This window comes from Lepidochelys kempii, chromosome 6 (genome assembly GCF_965140265.1).
Source record: "Lepidochelys kempii isolate rLepKem1 chromosome 6, rLepKem1.hap2, whole genome shotgun sequence".
Classification (NCBI taxonomy): Eukaryota; Metazoa; Chordata; order Testudines; family Cheloniidae; genus Lepidochelys; species Lepidochelys kempii.
The window spans coordinates 72,387,211-72,411,090 of NC_133261.1; the positions used below are offsets into that span (position 1 = coordinate 72,387,211).

General features: G+C 43.3%; 2 protein-coding genes across 7 annotated transcripts in view; one reads left to right on the top strand and one right to left on the bottom strand.

The window, feature by feature from the left end:
• The window catches only part of RTF1 (RTF1 homolog, Paf1/RNA polymerase II complex component), a 54,453-nt gene extending 45,263 nt beyond the window's left edge, over positions 1 to 9,190 (bottom strand). The window contains exons 1-3 of one of the 2 annotated variants that reach the window (XM_073348712.1): positions 8,992 to 9,063; positions 6,671 to 6,795; positions 4,998 to 5,108 (exon numbers count right to left, since the gene is read on the bottom strand). Coding sequence is in view for 1 of the 2 variants with exons in the window: in XM_073348711.1 (XP_073204812.1) it covers positions 4,998 to 5,108; positions 8,992 to 9,069 (189 nt within the window). In the remaining variant the exon portion in view is untranslated. Of the gene's footprint in view, positions 1 to 4,997; positions 5,109 to 6,670; positions 6,796 to 8,991 lie in introns of both variants that reach the window. The other variant, XM_073348711.1, reaches the window with a different exon arrangement.
• Positions 9,191 to 11,518: 2,328 nt separating this feature from the next.
• NDUFAF1 (NADH:ubiquinone oxidoreductase complex assembly factor 1) lies at positions 11,519 to 23,764 on the top strand. 5 transcript variants are annotated; one of them, XM_073348728.1, is made up of 6 exons: positions 11,519 to 11,686; positions 12,437 to 12,507; positions 17,425 to 18,052; positions 20,042 to 20,227; positions 20,670 to 20,744; positions 23,439 to 23,764. In XM_073348728.1, the coding sequence occupies exons 3-6, from the start codon at positions 17,546 to 17,548 to the stop codon at positions 23,577 to 23,579; spliced, it is 909 nt and encodes a 302-aa protein (XP_073204829.1). In that variant the 5' UTR covers positions 11,519 to 11,686; positions 12,437 to 12,507; positions 17,425 to 17,545; the 3' UTR covers positions 23,580 to 23,764. The 5 variants fall into 5 exon arrangements, with proteins under 5 accessions (XP_073204829.1, XP_073204832.1, XP_073204833.1 ...); XM_073348731.1 differs by having other exon boundaries at positions 11,519 to 11,654; XM_073348729.1 differs by lacking the exon at positions 11,519 to 11,686 and adding an exon at positions 11,711 to 12,000.
• Positions 23,765 to 23,880: the final 116 nt, after the last annotated feature.

A 23,880-nucleotide genomic window follows, 5' to 3' on the forward strand; every position in this document is an offset into this window, starting at 1 on the left:
AGAATTCCCACTTGATATGAAAGAAGGTTCCTTTATCTCCGAAAGGGGTAAGAGTTTTAAAATTTTTGTATCTTGACACCATGCCATTACATTAACCTCATCCCCATGACCACCCCAGTCAGGGTCCACTGACGTTATTTAAGCAACCAGTCCATTAAACAGAAACTCCTTGTGGTATAACAACAGATATCCTTTTGCATGAATGAGATCTTGCACTCAAGACCATTCCCCCAGGCTATTTTAAAAAGAGAGGGGATACAAAACTACTGCCTAATTAATAGGGCTGTCAATCACAGGTAACACATGCAATTAACTCAAAAATTAATTGTGATCAATTGCACTGTTAAACCATAGAATACCAATTGAAATTTATTAAATATTTTCAAATATATTGATTTCCATTACAACACAGAATACAAAAGTATACAGGGCTCACCTTATATTATTTTATTACAAATACCTGCACTGTAAAAATGAAAAAAAAAAATAGTGTTTTTCAATTCACCTTATACATGTACTGTAGCGCAATCTCTTTATCATGAAAGTGCAACTTAGGAAAAAAAAACCTATGTTTGTGTTACAAAACTGCTCTCAAAAACAAAACAATGTAAAACTTTAGAGCCTACAAGTCCACTCAGTCCTACTTCTTGTTCAGCCAATCGCTAAGACAAACAAGGTTTTTACATTTACAGGAGATGCTGCTGTCTGCTTCTTATTTACAATGTCATCTGAAAGTGAGAATAGGCGTTCACATGGTGTTTCTGTAGCCAGCATTGCAAGGTATTTATTTACGTGCCAGATATGCCCAACATTCATATGCCCCTTCATGCTTTGGCCACCATTCCAGAGGATATGCTTCCATGCTGATGTTGCCCGTTAAAAAATATTGTGTTAATTAAATTTGTGACTGAACTCCTTGTGGGAGGACTGTATATCTTCAGCTCTGTTTTACCCGCATTCTGCCATATATTTCATATTATAGCAGTCTCGGATGATGACCCAGCACAAGTTTGTTTTAAGAACACTTTCGCAGCAGATTTGACAAAACGCAAAGATGATATCAATGTGAGATTTCTAAAAATAGCTACAGCACTCGACACAAGGTTTAAGAATCAGAAGTACCTTCCAAAATCGGAGAGGGACGAGGTGTGGAGCATGCTTTCAGAAGTCTTAAAAGAGCAACATTCAGATACAGAAATTACAGAACTAGACCAACAAAAAGGGAAATCAACCTTCTGCTGGTGGCATCTGACTCAGATGATGAAAATGAACATGCGTCGGTCCACTCTGCTTTGGATCGTTATTGAGCAGAACCCATCATCAGAATGGACGCATGTCCTATGGAATGGTGGTTGAAGATGAAGGGACATATGAATCTTTAGCAATTCTGGCACATAAATATCTTGCGATACCGGCTACAACAGTGCCATGCAAACACCTGTTCTCACTTTCAAGTGACATTGTAAACAAGAAGCGGGCAGCATTATCTCCTGCAAATTGTAACCAAGTTTGTTTGTTCGAGCGATTGGCTGAAGTAGGACTGAGTGGACTTGTAGGCTGTGAAGTTTTACACTGTTTTGTTTTTCAATGCAGTTATTTTTTGTATATAATTCTATATTTGTAAGATCAACTTTGATGATAAAGAGATTGCACTATAGTACTTGTATGACGTGAATTGAAAAATAGTATTTCTATTGTTTACAGTGCAAATATTTGTAATAAAAAATATAAAAAGTGAGCACTATATACTTTGTGTTCTGTGTTGTAATTGAAATCAATATATTTGAAAACATAGAAAACATCCAAAAATATTTAAATTGTATTCCATTATTGTTTAATCGCGCGATTAATCACAATTAATTTTTTTAATCGCTTGACAGCCCTACTAATTAAGTATTATTAGGAGACCGTGTCAGACCTGAACGTAGTCTCATACATACCTCAGACTGCACCTGTTATTCCTTTTGGCACATATCAACTCCCATCCTCCCTGCCTGCAATCAGTGGTCACATAAATCAAATTTGACTTTGTTCTCCTTCAGCAAGTACCCTTTTTCATCCAGTTAGCCTGCCATTCCTAGAATGCATGGACACCACAGATTTCTGAATTATCTCTCTTGATACTCAGTTATAGACTTTATCCTCTGATCTGTCAACAACTTCTTATTTTTCCAGCTCTTGATTTCTATGTTCCCTCTTTCATCCTCTCCATACAGTTCTCCACAATCAACAGTTACTTAGTGCTGTGCAGTACATTCTCTTCCTATGTTTAAATATCCTTTGCTCATCAGTTTATGGGGGAGGCTCCATCACTTCCAGAGTTTTTGAAATGTATACAAGTACTATAGACTGATCAAACAGCTAAAGTATATTTGTCTCAAAACCTACTAGCAGCTATTATGAATACTAACGACCAATGATCTTGTGAGATCTTGGGATAGTGAGATTTGACAGATGACTAGCAAGGTGTTTATCGGTGTATTCCATGCTCTCAGCATCCCTCTAAGTGTTCCACTTAGTGTCACAGATGTTAAAGACCTGCAACAACCATGCAATTTCTTTATGTATTTTTTTCTTTTAACATTAAACTCTGCCCTGCTTCCACATGGCTGTTCAGCAGGGAAAAAAGCAGAGAGGGAATGAAGTAGAACATGACAGATAGCTAGCTTCCTTCCCCACATTTCCACCTCACAAGATATGATATAGCAGAGGTGCTGCTGCATTTCACTTAAGAGGCCAATGAGTTGCTGAATAGTTATAATTATGTCTGCTACCGATCATTTACTTAGAAGCACACTTCTCACCAAAGCAGAGGAAGCCCCAGAGGATCCGCAAGAATAGAGAGGTGACAATAGCGTACTGACAGGTTTCAGAGTAGCAGCCGTGTTAGTCTGTATTCGCAAAAAGAAAAGGAGTACTTCTGGCACCTTAGCTTATGCTCAAATAAATTTGTTAGTCTCTAAGGTGCCACAAGTACTCCTTTTCTAATAGCGTACTGCTGACTCTCAGCAGAAACACTGGACTAGTTTACAAATCTGGGGATGGAGTACATAAGCAACTGGATAATTGACTGAAGGAGAACAGTCATGGCCCTGTCCCTCCCTTCTTGCAAACCCCACCATGCCAAGAGCACCAAACACAGCAGAATTTAGCCATAATGAAAGAAGAGGAGAGATGAAGAAGATTTTCCACGGTTACCTTCTTGCTAAGACAACTCCCCTCTCTTGCGTACAAGATATTTTATGTCAGAGCCTGCACTTATGGAAAAAGTCTACTGCCATGATCAAGGTGCATGAATAGCACATGATGGAGCAGAAATATGTACTTCATCTTAAAATTCAGTGTGGGTGAAAACTGAACACTTTGCTTTATTTTTCCTGCAATTTACAAACCCATTTATTTTCATATTTTGTGCACAGTGAATATGGAGGTCTGACGACTGAATCGTGATGCAATCAAATCCTAAATTAAACTTCAGAATATGTATGGACAGGTTTTTTTTATTTGTATTTATTCAGAGTCAAAAAACTGAATATAAATACTTGCGCAAAGCGACAAGACAGTCAATGACGAGGAACTGAATTTTTCACATCCCCAAGATGTACACTACATTTAGAACAAATCAGCAGTGTGCCAGAAAATCAGAATGCATAAGTGATTAAAAGCCAACAGTCATCAAATAAAATAATGTACTTGTTAATAATACCACCTAGCTCTGATATAGCATTTTTCATCTGTAGATCTCAAAGATGTACTAAATATATTAGAAAGTCATTGGAATGAAGCTTCACAGCATCATCTCCTTCTTTAAAGACTTAACACCACAGTTTTGTTTCAATCCTTGTTTTCTATAAATGTCTCAGCAGGAGAACTATAGCCAAACACATTCTTCCTACTCATTTATATTTATTGGAAGAACACTTTACTACGTGCTAGAAATTTGGGAGAATGGCTGTTTATCATTGGTCTACACTAGTGGTTTTCAAATTGTCAAAATGTTCTTTCTTGCAATTATAGAAAGAAGAATTCCACAGCTCCTGGTGTGACCATTTTTAAAAGGGTGGAATGAACCATCACTCCACTTAGAACAGAAGAACTGAAGAAACTTCCTGCAGAAAGATGTTTGTAAAGCTAACTGTAACATTTCCAGACTCTTGAGCCCAACATTGCAACTGAATATTTTTACTCATGTAGTTGCGCAAACAGCTTGTTAATTTTTCTGTCTTACTGGGTCATTTTTATTTTAATTTTTCATAAAAATGAAATTAGGAGGCACCGATCCCCAGTTCTAGAATTCCTACACACCAAGACCAAACAAAAAAACCCAAAGCCAACAGCCAGGCCTTACCATATAACAGAAATAGTCAGGCAAAGCCTTAGAACAAGAGAGATCAGAAATATCTTGCTCTCCCCAGGCATCCCACTTCCTCAAAAGCTCTGGTAAAAAGATGTGCTCTGTAGCATGCTGATGATCATCAAATCTGGGCTATTTCAGACAAGGTTTTCTGGAGGAAGTTAGAGAGGAACAATGCAAAGGGCAGTTCTAACGCCAAGCCCCTCAACTCCCAAGAATACTCAAGTTCTAAAACAAGCAGTCCCTCAAACTGAAGGGCTCTCAAGCACCTCCACAGATCTCACCTATGACAATATCATAGGAGGAAAGCAGTAGTTTTAAGCACGCAGGTCAAAAAACATGTAAGCCATTTTTTCATAGCATTAAACAAGTGCTGAATTTTCTAAAGATATTCAGTGTACCGAGCATACAACTACAATTCTGCATTTGCTGAATTCCAAGTGAAAGAGAAAGAAAAATGTTCTTTCTGAAGCTATTTTCTCTAGGCTTAGTTAAGCCTCTCAGAGAGGCCAGCCTCACTTTGTGTGTGTCTATACACAATGGTTCTGAGCATACTGTATAATAAAAATATTATCACTGCTAATAATGTCAGAACTCTCAAGACAAAAGCTGTAGCAACTCAGATATACCGTGTCAAACTTACCTCATCATCACTGTCTGAGGTCTCAGAGTCTGAAGAAGCTGTTGGTTTGCTAACAGGTGGCTCTTTTTCTTCAGAGTCGCTGCGTTTCCGTTTGGCCAAAGACAGTAGCTCCTAGTACAAAAATAGTTTACACTTATTTTAAAGACAAATAACTGGACCTGCTAATCCATGCTTTTATATTTGTACCCCTCTCTATAGTATCCAAGTACTTTCCAAAAACAGTAGGTCTCTCAGTCAGCGTCAATCATCAAGTTTGTGTTTGTATTTGTATTACATGAAAATAAAAACAGATCAATTCTGGAAAAAAATTTTGAAGATGACAAGCCGTAAGTGCTAGGTATCATTATTACTGTTTACTTTCTAAAGAGACACAGCATCAAGACTGATTACTTTCAGAGACAGATTACCTTTTGGTGATGCCACATGGCAAAGTGCGTGATGCCACATGGCAAAGTGCGTTACAGACACTTTAAGTGCATTGTTGCATGACCCAAAGACCAACTGCCTCTAACTAATCAGGTAATTCCTACGTAATCTCATTTTTTGAAGTATGTTAGTAGTTATATACTTTTAAAGTAAGTTATTTTAAAGTTGCAAAGACATTAAGACATATACGATTCAGAATCCTAACTGGTCCATTCAATCCCTCTTCACATCCCATAACTACAATAAAATGACACTAAATCTTTGTATAAACACATTCATATGGCAGGCCTCAGGCTGGAAGATTGTAAATTAGCAGAGTCATGCTCCCACAACTCGAAGTTCTAATGAGCACTTTCAAAAACTGGGAATGAAAATAAAAATACATTATCAAGAGGAGTAAATATTAGCCAAAAGTAAATATCAACTGTCAAGAATCAAGGGCTCCACTAATAGGTCCAGGGGCAATAAAATAAACTCCTATTACCTCAGCTAGGTGGAGCTGGGATTCTATGTTCTGCAGCAGCCTTGGCTAGTTTGTGTCTGATAAACCAGTGGTTCTCAAAGCTGGTCCGCCACTTGTTCAAGGAACGCCTCTGGTACGCCGGGCCAATTTGTTTACCTGCCGCATCCGCAGGTTCGGCCGATCGCACTGGCCGTGGTTTGCCACTCCAGGCCAATGGGGGCTGCGGGAAGGGCAGCCAGCACATCCCTCGGCCCGTGCCGCTTCCCGCAGCCCCCATTGGCCTGGAGCAGCGACCAGTGGGAGCAGCGACCAGCCGAACCTGCGGACGCGGCAGGTAAACAAACTGGCCTGGCCCACCAGGGGTTTTCCCTGAACAAGCAGCGAACCAGCTTTGAGAATCACTGTGATAAACCAGAAGTGTCAACCCTCCCTAGCTGTTAAAAGGAAGAGGAGCTTTTTGTCTTCTGTTTGCTGTAAGGATGTAAAGAGTCACAACTTCTCTAACCTTACCTTATTTCTGGACTCTCCCACCATGAATAACTCCACTCCCTGGCTCCATTCCTAGCTCTTTCAAGGAACACAAGCAACCACATGAAATTGACATGACTCTACAGTTTAGATGTTGCCTGCGTTGTTCTGAACAGCAGATTCTCTAAAATCCTTCACTGCTGCTGCTGCTGAACTTAAGCTATCAGTAGCAGCATCACCACATGGGAACTTTTGCAGTCTTGGGAAGATAACACTAAACTGGTTTACAAATAGTTTCCACAAATGGAAGGTTTACCTCACAACCATATGATTTGGAACTTCATTTTTTAAAAGCATGTAAATTCTGCTGAAATTGATGGCTTAGGTCAGCACACTTGCCAAGAAAGCTTCCACTGGCAAGTGGTTTTTTCAAGCCTCTCTCTGAAACAAAGGCATGTAAAATCAGAAGATTAAGTTTATATAAGATTGTAATTTTTTTGAAGCAGTGGTTCCTGACCTTTTTTGTTGGAACTCCTAACCACTTGCACAGAAATGGCTGAATAGCATCCCTCACCCCACCTCCCCGTGTATCCCCTCACACTGTCACCATTGTCCTTTTATTCTTGACCATTTTTTTTTTCTTTTCTGAGTAACTATTCTGAAGGGTTCCTTCTTCTCCAATTTACCAAAAGACTATATGCTGCAAGGCTAGAGGGGAGGCACCAGTCAGGGCCCTATTTAGCATATGCTTTCCCAGTGGAGCCACAGAAGATAAAACTGCATCTCTGCTACCTGAGCCTGAAGTCCAATACATGTGAGCAGCTAATATGTCTGTCTCAAAGGCCTCTGTGGAACAGTAGGAGTAGATGGGTAGCTTTGATGGAGCCATCGACTACTTCACCCACAACTGTGAACACATGTTTATAGTGTATGGGGGAGGGGACCCACAAGCTCCCCTCACGCACAATGTTCCTCTTCTCTGGCCAATGCCAGCCTGCTCTAGCCCTGGCTTGTGGTCATTCTCAGGCTGTTTAACACTGTGAAATTAGTATGAATTTAGTGATGGTGAAGAGCTGAAAGCCCTAGAGACTGAAGTTCATTATTCATGCAAAGAACAGAGATAAAACCATAGCATCTGTGCAAGTTTTCCTATCACTGCTCCACTACTATTTCTCAACCTTTCCTGAAGGAGCCACCTCTCTGGGTCATAGACAAATTCAGTCTCCAGGCGATGTTCATTCTTCATCTTTCTATCAAAATGCCAAACAACAAAACTTTGTTTAAATTTGTTTTATTTCCCAACACAACAAAAGCTTCTCCTATGAAGTTACCAGTTAATGGACCAGTACCTGCATCCGCTTCAGATATATGTATGCTTAAGAATATTTAACCAAGATACCCAACTGGATGAACCTCCTTATGTGAGTTATAATATATACTGTACAGAAATATATCACATCACCAGTGACTGTTAAGATTACAGGAAAATTAAAAAGATGGGATGTCTTTTGAACAAAGTCCACTCCACAGGGCAAAAGAAGTGGAGTCTAACTTCCATGCCCTTTTTGAAGCTCTCATGCACTTCAATTAATGCCAGATATAGTATTTTTCTTTTGGATTCCTCTTGAGATGTGCAGACACTCTACCTCATTACTATTTCTGGGCTCCTAACCTCAAGTAATGTCCCACCAATTGAGCTCCCCAGGTTCAGCCACTGCGGCTCAGTGGAAACTAATGCATGTGTATTAATAATTCCCACAGTAGCCCATCTTGACCCTCTATGGACATACGGTGCTAGAGGGTCTGGAGAGAGAGGGGACCTGATTATATTTATCTTCCCCTAATTGGTCTCCTAGCATCTGAAATACCATGAGAAAACCAACTGTTCTTTTAAGTATATTCCACTTATTCCTGCAGTTTTTGGTGTACCTATAGGCATAGGCCACCTGAACCTTCAATCTGACAAGCATCAGCAACTGAGTGACACTTTTCCCATGGAGCCAGCACCAGGAACTAAGTCCAGGGGATGAAAGCATTTTAGAGCACCAAAATTCCTCCAATTTTTAGCAACCTACCTGACCCTCAGACCTTCATCTTTAAAACAGAAGATGCTAACACCTTTTCCTAGCAAGTAAGATTAGCTATGAAAGAGCTCTTTCCAAGGCCTGGATGAAAGTAGCCACCATTCTACAGCACAGACATTTACCCTCTGCCCCACATTCTAGTCCAAATTGATGCCAAGGTTTCCATGGATTCTTATATCCCCAGGGGGGGTGTACCATAATTAACACCTGTATCCAGGGGTCTAGAGCTTCTGTTGTCACCCCCCGCCTCCCGCAGGGGGCCCCACCACCCCACGCCAATTTCACCCCATGCCACCCCCAAGTGCCGGGCTACTCTCTACCAGCACCCGCTGCCTCCCTCCCCCCACATGCGCTATGCCCGGGGGTCTCTCCCGCGGCCCCGGAGCCCAATCGGGACCCCATCCCCGCAAGGGGAGGGGGGTCCAAGGCCTCCCCCAGCAGGGCGGAGCGAGCTCCGGCCGGCCCCGGCGGGGGGACAGTGGCGCCCAGCCGTGTGCTCCGAGCAGCGAGCCCGAGCCCAGGCCCCGGCCCTGCCTCCCGCTCAGCTGCGTACCTGGTCCAGGTTCTCCTCGCTGCCGCTGTCCTCGGTGTCGGAGTCGATGAGGACCCGGCCTTTCCGCTTCTTCACCATGGCGGGGCCGGCTCCGCCGCGCTGAGGGGCCCGCGGACGGTGCGGCACTGAGAGCGGCTCGGCCTCCCCCGCGCCGCCCGACCGCCCTGGACACAAAGGGCACCGAGCATGCGCCCCGCGCCGCCCCGCCCTCCGGGGCGGGGCCTCCGCAGCCACTGGCAGAGGGGGCGGGGCCTGGGCCGGGTGCACGTGCCTGTGGGGGGGCTGCTGGGACGCGGAGTCACCGTGTCTGTCACCGCAGCCTCGCGCCTGCCGCCACGGCCCCTCGGCGCCCCGGGCCGCCCGTGCGCTGCAGCTCGTGGCTCCCGGGTGACTGGGGCCGACAGGGATTGCGGAGAAGTATGTTCTTCTCCGTTTTCCAGTGCGGGCTGGTGTCTCAGGGCCTCTGGCAGCGCTCTGAGCGCAGACACGTTCGCTGCCGTCCCGGAGAGTCAGGCCGATTGCCCCCCTGTCTGGGTGGGGCTTTCATAGCACAACTGGGGAGAGAAAATATTTAAAACACGGGAAACTGTGACTGTGAAGTCTCCAAACTGGGAGGGAGGGGGGACACGACTACAAAGGTGTGTGTGTAATACGCAAAAATACTTTGAACTGAGGCTTGAAATTGACTAGATAGCAAAGTAAGCACCGACACCTTGGACAAAGCCCCACTGACGTCAGTAGGGCTCCTTAGAGGTGCAAGTGTCATGATGCAGAGCTTGTTTCAGGATTAGGGCTCAAGAGCTCGATCCTGCTTCCACTGAAAGTCAGCGATCTAACTCCCACTGACTTCACTGGTGCAGGTTTCAGAGTAGCAGCCGCGTATTCGCAAAAAGAAAAGGAGTACTAGTGGCACCTTAGAGATTAACCAATTTATTTGAGCATGAGCTTTCGTGAGAAGTGAGCTGTAGCTCAGGAAAGCTCATGCTCAAATAAATTGGTTAGTCTCTAAGGTGCCACTAGTACTCCTTTTCTTTTCACTGGTGCAGGATCAGGCCCGAAATGAGGACAGAATGTATCCTGTTGTTTTTATAACTGAATGGGTTCAATCATGAGAGTGGGTTTATAAAATCACCTTTTAATAAGTTAAGATATAGAGCACTGCAGCTTCATGACCACGCAAACTTCGAAACAGTCAGCTAGCTGTACATATGAGAGTACAACCTGACGTTTTTACTTAGGTTGTACTTGAGCAAATTTCCCATTGACTTCAGAGAGTTTTGACGGAGCGAAGTGCTCGGATACCATACCATGGTGATAGGTATCATATAAGAAATATTATAGAATTCAAGATTTGCCCCTGGAGAATAGAATATAACCTTCTTTTCTTAAAGCACAGATTGCATACTTCGCCCCTGATTCTGCATGAGGCTCTGCAGTTGGCAAGACATTTTCTTAGCTGTACATATGTTTAGATAAGGACTAACGGTTGTTATTAAGAATAATTACTTTTGTAATCAAGACAAAAATCTTCAGTAAATTATAGTTAAGATTGTAAATCAGTATATATAATCTAGGGGGGTTCCATTAAATACCATTGATATTGGAAAGCCATGAACGTGAAGGTAGTGTTTAAAACCCCCAACAACAGATGTTGAGATGTATCAATGATATAGTTAAGGTACTCTAAACCAGTGGTTCTCAAAGCCAGTTCGCCTCTTGTTCAGGGAAAGCCACAGGGCAACGGGGGCTGCGGGAAGGGCTGCCAGCAAGTCCCTTGGCCATTGCTGCTTCCGCAGCCACCATTGACCTGGAGCTGCAAACCGCGGCCAGTGGGAGCCGCGATCGGCCAAACATGCGGAGGCGGCAGGTAAACAAACCGGTCCAGCGTGCCAGGGGCTTTCACTGAACAAGCGGCAGACCAGCTTTGAGAACCACTGCTCTAAACAGCCTTAACTCTGACCTTCCCTAACACCACAGAGTACCGTCGTTACTCTGGATACTTTCAATGTAGTATAAATTAGCCTGTACTGTACTAAGTATCACACGCTTAACTAGTTAACAGTTCATATAATGAAAAACAAATCCTTAATGCTGTTCATAGCATACAGAAAAAAAAACCCTTTTGATGTTTCAATAAAACTACATGTACAATTAAATAATACTTTGCACTTATGAATCTCATTCAAAAAATTTCAGCTGAGGATCTCAAAAACACTTTACAAGCATTAACGATTTAACCTTCACAACCTCTCTGTGGCTAGGAAACCTTTAAGAGACACCTGACGAACACGAGTGACTTGCTCAGTATCACACAAGGAGATAGTGATACAGTTGGGAATAAAAACCAGGCAACCTGATCCCCAGCCCTTGTTCTAACTAGTAGGTGATGCTGCCTCCTGGCAGAGGGATCTGTATCCTGGAGGGACGCGCGCACACACACACTAGGGAACCCAGCTGCAGACAATGACATGCAGGCTGAGCGGGGACTGCGGTGGCTGTAACTGTGAGCACTGAGGTGCCGAGTAACTCGCTCCCACTTGAAGCTAGTCCGCCAAAGCGTTGCAGCGCCTCAGGGGGGTGCGGAACCTTTGCGACGCGGCCAGGGTTCCCCTGACGGGGGCTGAATGCGGCGGACCGGGTCGCTAGAGGCTGAGCTGCCTGTGGTAAGGGGGAGGCCTGTGGTCTCTGGTGTCAGGTGAGGCCGTTGGAGGGGGGGCGTGGTTGTCCTACGGCGGGCTAGCTTGGGAGAGGCGGGTGGCCGACCTACCCCCGGGGAGTGGGGCTGGTCTGCGGGGAGGAGGTTCCTGCCTGGCATCGGCCCGTTTCTCCTCAGCACCGATCAGCGCCCCCAGCCTGGTGTTCTCCAATGAGCTGGTCTGGGGAGGCTGCTGCAGCCGGGCGCCTTGAGGCAGTCACCGCGTCGTGACATGATGCTGCCGAGCTAGCCCTAGAGTAGCGTCCAGGGCCGCTGTAATCATGTCTGGAAACGGTGGGGTTGGCCCCTCAGAGGTAAATGGCGCAGCTCCTTTGTGCTATGTGTCATGTCCCCCCACGCCCTCACACATCAGGGGGATTAGAGAAAACAACCTGTTAATTAGGGCAGAGCTTAAGTGAGTGCATAGGAGTGCAGAGGGGAGCATGGTGGGAGCGCTTGTGTGTTAAGGGGGGGTGAATGCATGGGGATTATTCTGCTCTGGGTGCATTTGTTTATAGTCACAAAATGCTGCGGATTCGGTAGAACCCCAGCTCTCCAAAGGTCTCTGAGGACCCCTGGAGACTAGGCAGTGAGGTGCCTGCCAAGGCAAACTTTAAAGGTTACCTGCAAAGAAGAATAAATTGGGCTTCTGCTCTGATTTGCTTCTCTGTGATCTATATAAAGGACGGAAGGGCTTTTTTTTAAGATTGTTTTTCACTCCTCCCCTTCCCTGCTTGTGTTGTACTTTAGAAATCTGGGTTCTGCTTCCACTGAAAATTCTATGATGACCAGAAAACTAGTGAAATGGTGACATCACAAAGGTAAAAAGAGTAAAAATTGAGCCCCTGAGAGAAGGGATTTTTAGTCAGACTGTTTAAAACTCTCTTTTGAGTTGTTTTAACATCTGTGATAAATTAATATTTTGGAAAAAGAATGTCTTTGCTAAAGAGTAAAAGAGCCCTCCACTAATATATGTCCTGAAATCTGACTTTACTTATAAAAATTTATGCAAATAATTTCTACTTAACTGACTAAATTGAAGTTCTATAACAGTTAAGTTTTATCAGCACTCTGTCTCTTAGATCAGTGTTTACATGCTTTTAAAGTGGAAATCAGAACTGTAATGTAATTTACAGAATGAATAGTAAATTTGCCAATCCATCTCTCTCCAAAGCCTATGGAGGACCAGAATAAATCTATGTTGAGCCTGGCCTATTAATCTTCACTGCACTTTGGAAGGGCTGAGGTCTGCATAACATTCCTAGGACTGTCAATTCTCTTTTAGTTAGTAACTGTACTTTGTTTTAGGGAGGATCGTTACTTCATCCCTTGCCAGCAGGGAACTGCAAAACTTGAGCGCTTTCCTTGCCAGCCATTCTGATTGAACAGTAGTGTGTGTGTTTATGGGGTGGGAATTCCTTGTCCTAAAAATGATTTTAGGCTACAACATGTATCCCTTGGTCTGTCAAGAAGCAAACATGGGACATGAGAATAACAATAATGCTACAGTCTATTTCTCCACTCTCATAGCAGTTATGTGCTGGATAAGCAACACTTTCTTCTTTTTTTGACACACATGTTCTTCTGTCATGCTTTCTAATCTTTGGTCTGCTACTGACTGCCTGGACATATCATTGGTTAGGTGGCAGACTCAGACAGGACAACTAGCAACAGCTGCTTCAGAGTAGCACAGTGCTAGTGTTGAAGCTGGCTGTAGAGGCAAATGGCAAACTAATTATAACTGATCTAGTTTCCTGATGCAGTCAATTCTACATGTAAAGTGCTTCTGTGCTTGAGTTAGTTGCTCCTTTGTAACTGCTTCTGACACTGCAAGGAAAGGAGAAGAAAAAGGGGAAAAGAGAGGAAGAAAATGAGAAGGACTGGAGGATAAGCAAATGCAGAGGGTTGGAGATAAGAGTCCTGCTGATGTTCCACAAAAAATTTTAACTTTGAATTATATGGGACATCAACGTTCAGAAGAAACTCTGGGGTAGGGAAGTTGGACTTTTGAATTAAGAATTCCCATGGGGAAAGAACAAGTACAACTGTTGGGCATTATTGGCACTTTGATAATATTTATCTTGAACACCTTTCTTAAAATCCCAGAGAAAATAGTGTATTTTAAAATGTCAGGTCAATTTCTATAGCAAGTCCAATCCAGTCTAGTTTTACTTGTCTGAAATTATAATAGCCAATACATGGGGCTGTGAACATTAGGGATGTGAAATAGAGGGAAAAGTGGGTGGGGGGGGAGGGTAGCCGTCTAAAAAGAATACAGAGAACATCGTTTCTTCTCCTAAGGGGAAGATTGTCATACTACTTCGGGGTGGAAGCTTTAAAAGCATTTTTGGGAATGTTTTCGGCTGCAATCTGCCATCTTAAATCCTCCAGCCAATTTAACTCTTCCTGGCATTTCTATGGTGGTAGCCTAAATGTGATCTGTTAGGCATGCAAGGTGGGTGAGTGATGCTTAATAATGACAGGCAGAATGAGGGAAGGTACAGTATGACTGCTTAGACTTTCTGCATATTTGCATCTGAAAGGTCATAACTGAATGCCAGATGAAAGGAACATAGCAGTCCATATGGCATTATGGTTCAGCTGCTGTGCTCTTCCCTATGGACTGATCTACACTTAAAATGCTACGCTGCTGTAGTGCTTCAGTGTAGACACTGCCTATGCCAACGGGAGGGATGCTCCCATTGACATATATAATCTACCTTCCCAAGAGGCAGTAGCTAGGGCCATGTCTACACTAGATAGTTTACAGCAGCACAGCTGTAAGATCTCTTGTGCAGCTGCTCTATGCTGATGGAAAAGAGCTCTCCTGTCAACATAATTACACCACCCCAATGAGCAGCAGTAGCTATGTCAGTGGGAGAAGCGCTCCTGCCAACATAGCGCTGTCCACACCGGTGCTTATGTCGATGTAACTTAAGTTGCTCAGAGGTGTGAAAAAACATAAGTGGCATAAGTTATGCCAATATAAGTGGTAGTGTAGACATAGCCTAGGTCAACGGAAGAATTATTCCTTCAACCTAGTGCTGTCTACACAGTGGGTTAGGTGGGTTTAGCTAAATTTCTCAGGGATGTGGATTTTCACACCCGAAGAGATGTAGCTATACTGATGTAAAATTCTGTGTAGACCAGGCCTGTGCCTCTTACTGACTCTGCCACGTTCCCTGCAGGGAAGAATATTGTGCAGATGAATTATGGGCTTTTCAGTTTTTCCATATCTGGCATTTGATACTGTTGGAGACAAGATACCACAGGGATTTTCAAACTTCATTGCATTGTAACCCCCTTCTGACAACTAAAATTACTACATGACCCCAGGAGGGGGGAACTGAAGCCTGAGCCAAAGCTCGAGCCCCATTGCCCTGAGTGGGGAAGAGGAGGCAAAGCGAAAGCCCAAGTCCCACTTCCCCAGGTGGGGAGGCCAAAGCTGAAGCCCAAGGACTTCAGCCCCAAAAGGGGCCCTGTAACCTGAGCCCTGCTGCCCAGGGCTGAAGCCCTCGGGCTTCAGGTCTGGCCCTGGGTCCCAGCAAGTCTAAGCCAGCCCTCGTGACCGTGGGTGCCGACTCCGTGGGTGCTCTGGGGCTGGAGCACCCACAGGGAAAAATTAGTGGGTGCTCTACACCCACCGGCAGCTAAGCTCCCCTCCCCTCCCCACTCCATCTCACTTCACCTTACCTCCGCCTCCTCCCCTGAGCGCGCAGCGTCCTCGCTCCGCCGCCTACCTCCCAGCACTTGCCACTGCAAAACAGCTGTTTCGTGGCGTAACAAGCTCTGGTGGGGAGGGGGAGGAGTGGGAATGTGGTACGCTCAGGGGAGGAGGTGGGGAAGAGGCAGGGCCGGGGTGGGGATTTGGGGAAGGTGTCCAATAGGGGCAGGGAGGGGGCGGAGTTGGGGTGGGGACTTTGGGGAAGGGGTTGGAATGGGGGTGGGACGGGGCGGGAGGGGGCAGGGCAGGGGTGGAGTCACGGTTGGGCCAGGGGCAGAGTGGGGTCGAGCACCCACCGGCACCAGAAGAAGTCGGCGCCTATGCTGGCGATCCCATTAAAATGGGGTTGCGACCCTCTTTGGGATCCTGACCCACAGTTTGAGAACTGCTGAGATAGAAGATGAGATGGGCCATTGCTGTCCTAGTATGGAGTTCCTGTTTTTTCCCACGTTAGATACCAGATTGCTTCAGTTACTGGAATGGCCAACATCGGATGATATTATCAGAACAAAGATTACTAGGGATGTCGGACTGAATCTGGTCTTTCATAACATTTGTTCCATGACTTCTTTAGATGAGGTTGACGTCTTCTTCAGGATTGTCTTTTAACTTGTGCCTAAATAAGGGATGTAAAGCAGGGGCTGAGCTATTGCACTATAAGGTCTACCTTTGTCAAGTGACCTTCTCCTGTCCTGTGACAGAATTCAACACACTGTGGTATCTGGATACCACTGACCTTAGAGTCTGAGTCCCAGTCTTCATGTTAATCGCTAGGCTGTGAATATTTCTATGCAATTACATATCTGCAGTTCTCCTTTCACTTCCTGTCAGGCTATGGTGCACATATGTAGTGATTATTCCCAGACATATAGTTATCTTGAAATTGTGTTCAGATTTGTTAATTAGAATTCAGGAGTCCTCTAACAGTTATGGTAGGGTATTTAGGAGCTATTTATACAGAGATGAAATGTGTATTTTTTGAGCTAACATGCCTTTTTTTTTCTTTTCTTTTTTTTCTCCTTTCTTCAGTTCTCTCTTTTGCTTAGAGTATTCCCTGCACACTTAGTTCCATCCAGCTACAGAAACTTTTCAACTTTTAAAAATATTTTATAAGAAATTATGTGGTTGGGTTATCAGACATGAGCACCTTTCAGTCTGTGAGTTTCTAGTGGGATGCCTTTGATATGAACTCTAAAATAAATGCAGTAATGAATTGGAAAATTAATAATTATTGAGATGGATAATAACATACATAAGTAAAAAAAAAAAAAAGTGAGGTGGAAATTCCCTTTGCATGAAACCTAGTAATTTAATCTGTACTTAGTTGTCCTAAAAACACTGTTTACTACATGATGATTCCATAACTGGTTTGGGTCAAAATTGTTCACAAAATTCTGTTCACACAATGCTTTAAAGTAGGGGTTCTCAAACTGGGGGTTGGGACCCCTCAGGGGGTCGTGAGCTGTCAGCCTCCACCCCAAACCCTGCTTCGCCTCCAGCATTTATAATAGTGTTAAATATAAAAAAATGCTTTTAATTTATAAGGGGGGGAGGTCGCACTCAGAGGCTTGCTGCGTGACAGGGGTCACCAGTACAAAAGTTTGAGAACCGCTGCTTTAAAGGTACACCATCAACTTGAAAATTTTATATCTCTTTGTAAAAGTTGTATCTACTGTTGTTACAAGTAGCACCTGAATTTACTATAATGGAAAGAGAATAAATGGGGAAATATCTTTCAGTTGATTTACTTTATGCATTTGACAGTACTTTGTGTAAGTCAGTCATTTTCTCCTGTTTGTGTGTGTCTTCAACACAACAAGGGCAGGCGAAAAGTATTTAAAAATTAGGAAAATGTTACTGTAAATTCACAAGAGGGCTCAGCAGGTGTAGTACCTGAAACTACTTTTAACTCATATTTTTTGAATTGACTGGATTTCAAGTTGGTGTCCCTTTTAAAATAAACTTGCAAGAATGCTTCAGGTATAGCTTCTCTAATTGTTTCTTCTCATTACAGGTGGAGGCAAGCTACATTAACCAAAATAGGATCTATCTAGGTGGTTTTTTTTGAAGAATTTGTTTCCAACCTGATAGTTATCTTAAGGAATTCTGATTATTCTTCAACCTTGTTTATCGTTATGGCTCTATCTTTTAAACTGCTGGACAGTATCTTTCTTTCTAGTAGGTGCCATAGGCAAAATGCCTTGCATCCTTTGCTTGGACCTCTCCTCACTGATTGCATCTCAAAATTGTACAGTAGCTATAGGAGACCAGGGACATCCCCTGATAACACTCCACCTTGGAAGATGAATTTCAGCTTTGAGAAGGGAGTGGATGGAATTAAGAAACATTTTGGCATCCTAAAAAAGGAATTGGTGGATCACTGGAAAGGGCCTGAGGGCTATCCTTTAGAGGAGTACTTGTTGGAACAGACTAGAGTGGTCTGGGAGTTTCGCAACCAGAAAGATTTAGATGAGTGGGTGGTTTCTTCTGACGTAGAGATCGGAGGGAAAAGTGAAGCCTACCTAAAACTGGGTAAGAATAATCAGACTGCTCTGCTGTATGGGACTCTCAATACTGAAGCACCTCGTGATGGGGAGACAGAATACAGTGGATATTGCGCAATGAGAGCCAAACTGCCAAAGGTGAGTATAACTTAGTGACTTAAGTTATTAACATTGTGTTGAATCAGTCTGCATTTCTCTGCAATCAGGACTGGAGCAGTAGAGACTTGGGTGGAAATTCTCTCTCTAGAAGAATACCTTATTGTGTCATGTTTAATTTAAATGAGGAAAGAAAATAAATGCTCCCTGATGCAAGAAAAAGAGAAACAGGCTGAAGTTACATACTATGCATCCCAGTCTTATTGCACAAAATTGACTTCATGCCACGCCCAACTGGAGAAACCTCTACCCCTTGGGTACTCGTTCTTCTGAATATGAATAACTGATGTGTTTACTTGGCACGGTGCAGGGAGCTTACAGATGAACTTTCACTATTCCACACATTTCACAGTCTGTCCATTGAATAAAAAAAGCAAAGCTCATACTATCGCTTTTTACTGGTATTAGCTAATTAGGTTTCTGAATTTAAATTTATAACAACTTAATGTGTCAGTTTGACTAAAACAAAGGCAGCCTTTCACCTAAGATCAGAATCTCTTGAGAATTTAAAAGGAAAATCTATTGTCCTGTGTTTTACGGCTGTATAACTGCTTGTCAAACCAGCCAGAATAAGTGGTCTTTTACTTGTTGCAAATGTATCAGAGCATCTGAAGGAATGAGACACTACTGCATCAATCCATTTAGTGATGTAATTGTTGCCCTGCTTCGTGAGCAGGCTCAATGAAGCCTTATCTCAGGGCTAGATCTTCCTTTTCAGGAAAGAAACAAATGACTGTTTTTTATCAGCATAAAGTGGGTTTCCTACTGCACCTTGATAACTGAGTAAAAGACAACCTTGTGTATGGTCTCCCCACAAACCAAAGATCTCCTGCAACAAAGTTTTGTATCCAGAATTGGTTTGTTTTAAATGATTGGTTTAGTGACTAATCTGGACACTGATCTGTGTTCCTCCAGAGTCTCATTCATCTCAGTGGGGCTCCTTGTAGGTGCTTGGGTCTGCCTGTGTGCAACAAGTTGCAAGATCAGGGCTGCATCTTATAAAATAAAGGTGATGAAATAAGGAAGGTGTGCAAGAGTCAGAGGAATTGGACATTTATATGGATAACAAGAGTGTTAGCATCTAATATATTTTGGAAAGGATGGTAGTTATATAAATGCTAGTTTCAAGGCTCAAGCTAATTTTTATTCAGGATTAGAACGAGACTTTCATAGGGGGCAGGGTGTCCCACATCTGCCATCTGTGAGGTTTCTTGCACCTTCCTCTGAAGCATGCTGGGCTAGATGGAGCATTGGTCTGATGTACTATGGCACCCCTTTTTATGTGTGGAAGTAAAAACAGATGTTAGGTCTGCTACCTTTGAGAGGGTAATCTGGTGCTGGAAATGAAGTCTCACTTGTTGTGATTGAAGAAACAGCAAGCATGAATCTTTAGACCAGTGGTTCCCAAACTTGTTTCATCGTTTGTGCAGGGAAAGCCCCTGCTGAGCCAGACCGGTTTGTTTACCTGCCGCATCCGCAGGTTCGGCTGATCGCGGCTCCCAGTGGCCGCAGTTTGCTGCTCCAGGCCAATGGGAGCTGCTGGAAGCGGCATGGACTGAGGGACGTACTGGCTGCCGCTTCCAGGAGCTCCCATTGGCCTGGAGCAGCAAACTGCAGCCACTGGGAGCTGTGATCGGCCGGACGCGGCAGGTAAACAAACTGGCCCAGCATGCCAGGGGCTTTTCCTTCATCAGTGGTGGAACAAGTTTGGGAACCACTGTTTGAGCATTCAGTCCCATTTGAGGCCTGTAACACATCACCGAAATTCTGTGTGACTGATAGCGTAGTGGAAGTCACTCACTCTAGCTTTCCTTATCCTCCAGTTTCCAGTAGGTCACAGCAGATAGCTTGGATAAGGAGAGTGCCCAGAAAGGGGAAATTGATCAAAGTGGTGGTTACCTGTAGTCTTCATAGTAGTAATTCTCATTGAAATATTGAGCTGCAATAACATGCTTTATTTATACCTTCTAGGGAGCGTTTGAAAGGAAGAAGTATTATGATTGGTCAAACTTCAATAGTCTGTATTTACGCATTCGTGGTGATGGTCGACCCTGGATGATAAATATCTATACAAACCCATACTTCTCCCATCAAAAGGATGACCTGTACAATTACTTCATATTCACCCGAGGGGGTCCATACTGGCAGGAAATTAAGGTAACTTTGAATATTTCCTTGGGACTGAGGAAGATTAATCCTCTTCAGTACTGTATTGCTTTAAAGATTGCTGCATTTATGCATACGTAGTTCTTTGGCTTATCAATACTGACAGAAGCTCCCTCAACAGCTATTCTTTTTCTATCGAGAAAATAGCTAGCTTATATAATTCTGTCTAGTCAAAGGGTCAGGTCATGGAGTTCCACAGGGCAACCAGCAACAGTCACCACAGAAGAGTATAGGGCTGGAGCTGGCTTCAGAGGGAAACAAAGAATAAGTTTGATCTGGTCCATCTTCTGTGTATTAACTCCATGTGTATGACTGGCACTATTGCAGGAGCCAGACAGAGCATAAAATGGGTTATTAAGTCTTTTGGGGAAAGTGGTTCTTCTAGTATTGTATGTGTACATGTAAAACTAAAGTCCGTATTCCTTATTGTCAGATTCCATTCTCCAAGTTCTTTCTCTCAAGTCGGGGGAGAATCCAGGATGATCAGCACCCACTCTGGTTAGATAAGGTAAGTTGTTTCTGCACTTTATACTACTGAAATTCTCATTAAATGATAGTAACTGTGTAAGTGAAGACCATTTAAAACTCTTCAAGGTATCTAGAGCTATATGAACTTGAAATTGCAGTATTTTTTCTCCAGATATTAAATCTATCTAGTTTCTCACCTTTCCTCTTAATATTCCAAATTTAATTAAAAATCTCTTATCTAAACCAGTGGTCTCCAAACTTTTTTGATTGCGCACTCCTATCGGTAAAAAATTTTTGAGCACGTACCCCCAATATATGTATATATTATATACATGTACTACTGTACTAATATAGGGTGTAAATTATAAAACATACACAAAAAATAGAAATTAAACGATGAGATAAAGATGAAATAAAAAAATGTAAAAATATTTAACAGTACAAAACCCCTTTTTGCTCATTAAAAAAATTACTATTAATTTAGTGAGCAATGTGATTGAATATGCTTTATTATTTTTGAAAATCTTGGTTTAACACTTGGTGATATAGCAGGCGCTCAGGGTGGGAGTGCCGGTTGTGGGAGGGCGCTCAGGGTGGGGGTGCGGGAGGAGGCTTAGGGCTGAGGCAGGCAGGGGGTGCAGAGCACTTACCTGGGGCAGCTCCTGTTTGGTGCAGGGGGTGTGCGGGTGGCTCTGTGCAGTACCATCCCCATGGCCACGATTCTGGGAGCTGTCCCCCCACCGCGGTAGGCAGGGCCACCCAGAACGCAGGGGCTTCAGGGCCCTGGCCTGCAGCTCTAAAGCCCGTTTTGGAATGCAGCCCTGCGAGCACAGGCCGGAGGACTCAGGAGGAGCTGGGGCAGCTGCACAGCCAGTGGCTGGAGAGAAGCAGCGCTTTCCCCTTCAAAGCGCCGTTTCTCTGCGGCTGGCTTTGAAGGGGAAAGTGCCGCTTATTTCCGGCCGCTGGCTGCCCCTGCTCCTCCATGGGCCGAAGGACTCAGGCCTGCCCCCCCCCATTTTCCCTCCCCCCCCTGCAGTGCTCCTCCTGCTGTGCCGCCTTTTTGCTCTGGCGGTGCACCGCCTGCTGCACCCCCCCAATCGATCGTCTTGCGCACCCCCTTTGGAGACCACTGATCTAAACAAATTTGAAGAGATGTGGTTACTAAGAATCAGTTGACAATTTATTGAGGCTTTCAGAGAGCCTTGAAAAACTAGTGATGAGAAGAGGCAAAGTCCTGCATTTAGACAAAAAACCGTCAAAAGTAGATCTAAATGGTCAATTATGGCAAGAAAGTGGGGTGTACTAGGACAGGTATTAAATATGTATTAGCAACCTCAAAAGGGCGAGCGGCGAGGTGATAATTTGTAGCTCACAATTCTTTAGGATAGTCAAGACAGAAGAAACCAAAAGCTAGGTGAATGGGTAACACTGTAGCATATGAAATTCACTGTTGGCAAATGCAAGGTGAGAGACATTGGAAGCAATGGGCTATTTGTACACCTTACCGGGTTCTAAGTTAACTCAAGAGAATGCTGGTCATCACCGAGGACTGGTCAATGTACAGTTTGTCAAAAGTAAGCAAACAATGTAAGGAGAAGAGTCATTTTATGTAGTACCCATTACATAAATCAATGTTATGTACTCACCTGGAATACTGGGTTCAATTTAAGAACCCAGTTAAAAAAAAATAGATAGGGGGTTCAGAGAGGGGTGATGAAAGTGATTAACAGCATGAAAACACTTCAGTAGTAAGAATGAAGAAATTGGAACTGTAGATGAGACATGGTAAAGGTATACAAAAGAGCAATTGATAGAGTAGGTAAATCAGATATAAGAACAAGGAAAATTCAATGAAATTAAAGCTTAAATACAAACCTAATAGAATACTCAACGTTACCCTGTCAGACTCCTTACCACAAGATATCATTGAGACTACAGGCTTAAGGATCAAAAAAGTATTATACCTTTTGTACAGTTAATGAGAACATCCAGAGTTACATTAGTGAAGATTAAAAATAAAACCTAAAATCTTGTAAGAGAGGCTTTACATTTCAGGGCATTAGCCACCCTCTGTTTGATGAGAGCCAGAAAGAAACTATCAGAGTAACATAAGCCAGAATTGGCTACTACAAAATTTCATGCACTTTCCTTGGTCTGATTGGGTATGGGAATTCTTGTGTGTAATACCTGACATTTCCTCCTTACATCCCCCCCTTCCGCAATGGCCTCCATCCTTTTAACATTTTTGTTTGTGAAAACCTTTAGCAGGCTACTTAAGTTTGAAATTCTAAATTACATGGAAATAGTCATTATGTCAAATGGGAAGTTTGCCATGAATAAATGTCTGCATATTTAGCAGTATACTTAAAGGCAGAATCAGAGAAATTTGCAGCATTGAAGAATTTCCTGGGTTAAAAATTTCAGGGCTTTTCCAGGATCAATAACACACTCCTTTTTCCATATAGCTCAACGTAGTTCAAAGACTTTAGAAAATACACAAGGGCACATTATATCACTCTTAATCACATTCTGTAGTATTAATCCAAAGTGTTTTAGGAGTTAATTTTGCTGTAGCAGTGTTGCACATTTGAACAGATTCCTGTTGTAACATGAATATGCTTGTGTGGTCAATGCACTGTATGGAGAACATGGAAAAGTTTCCTAGGCTTTACTACCTCTAATCTCCCCATTACTTGAAACAATATCCAACTGAATAACCAATTTCTTTTATCAGATTAGTACTGTTGGATTCACACTCGGAGACAAGGCAGATGGCCCTTTCCAGCTGGAGATAGACTTTATTGGATTGCTGAATGACAGAGCTCATACAGAGGAATTTGCCTATGAAAAATATGAAAGAAATCCCAAGGTCTAGATGGGCCTGTAATCCTGTGGAACCTGCTTCAGTAGCTCATTTTATTAAATATTTATACACCATTGTTAAACTTGAGTTTCTTCATGCATGATGGGGGTGGGAGTTCACATAAATATTAAAGAGTAACTGCATGAAGTGAGTGGGATGGACTCCATAATAAACTGAGCAGACTTGCAGCTTCAGAACATATGGTATTAAAGGTTTCTTGTGGTTTCCAACAGCCAGCTGCAGAAGTTCACTGTGAAAACAGACTATATGAGATAGTTTCAAAGCGAATCAGGGTCCAGTAGTGCAAAGTTAT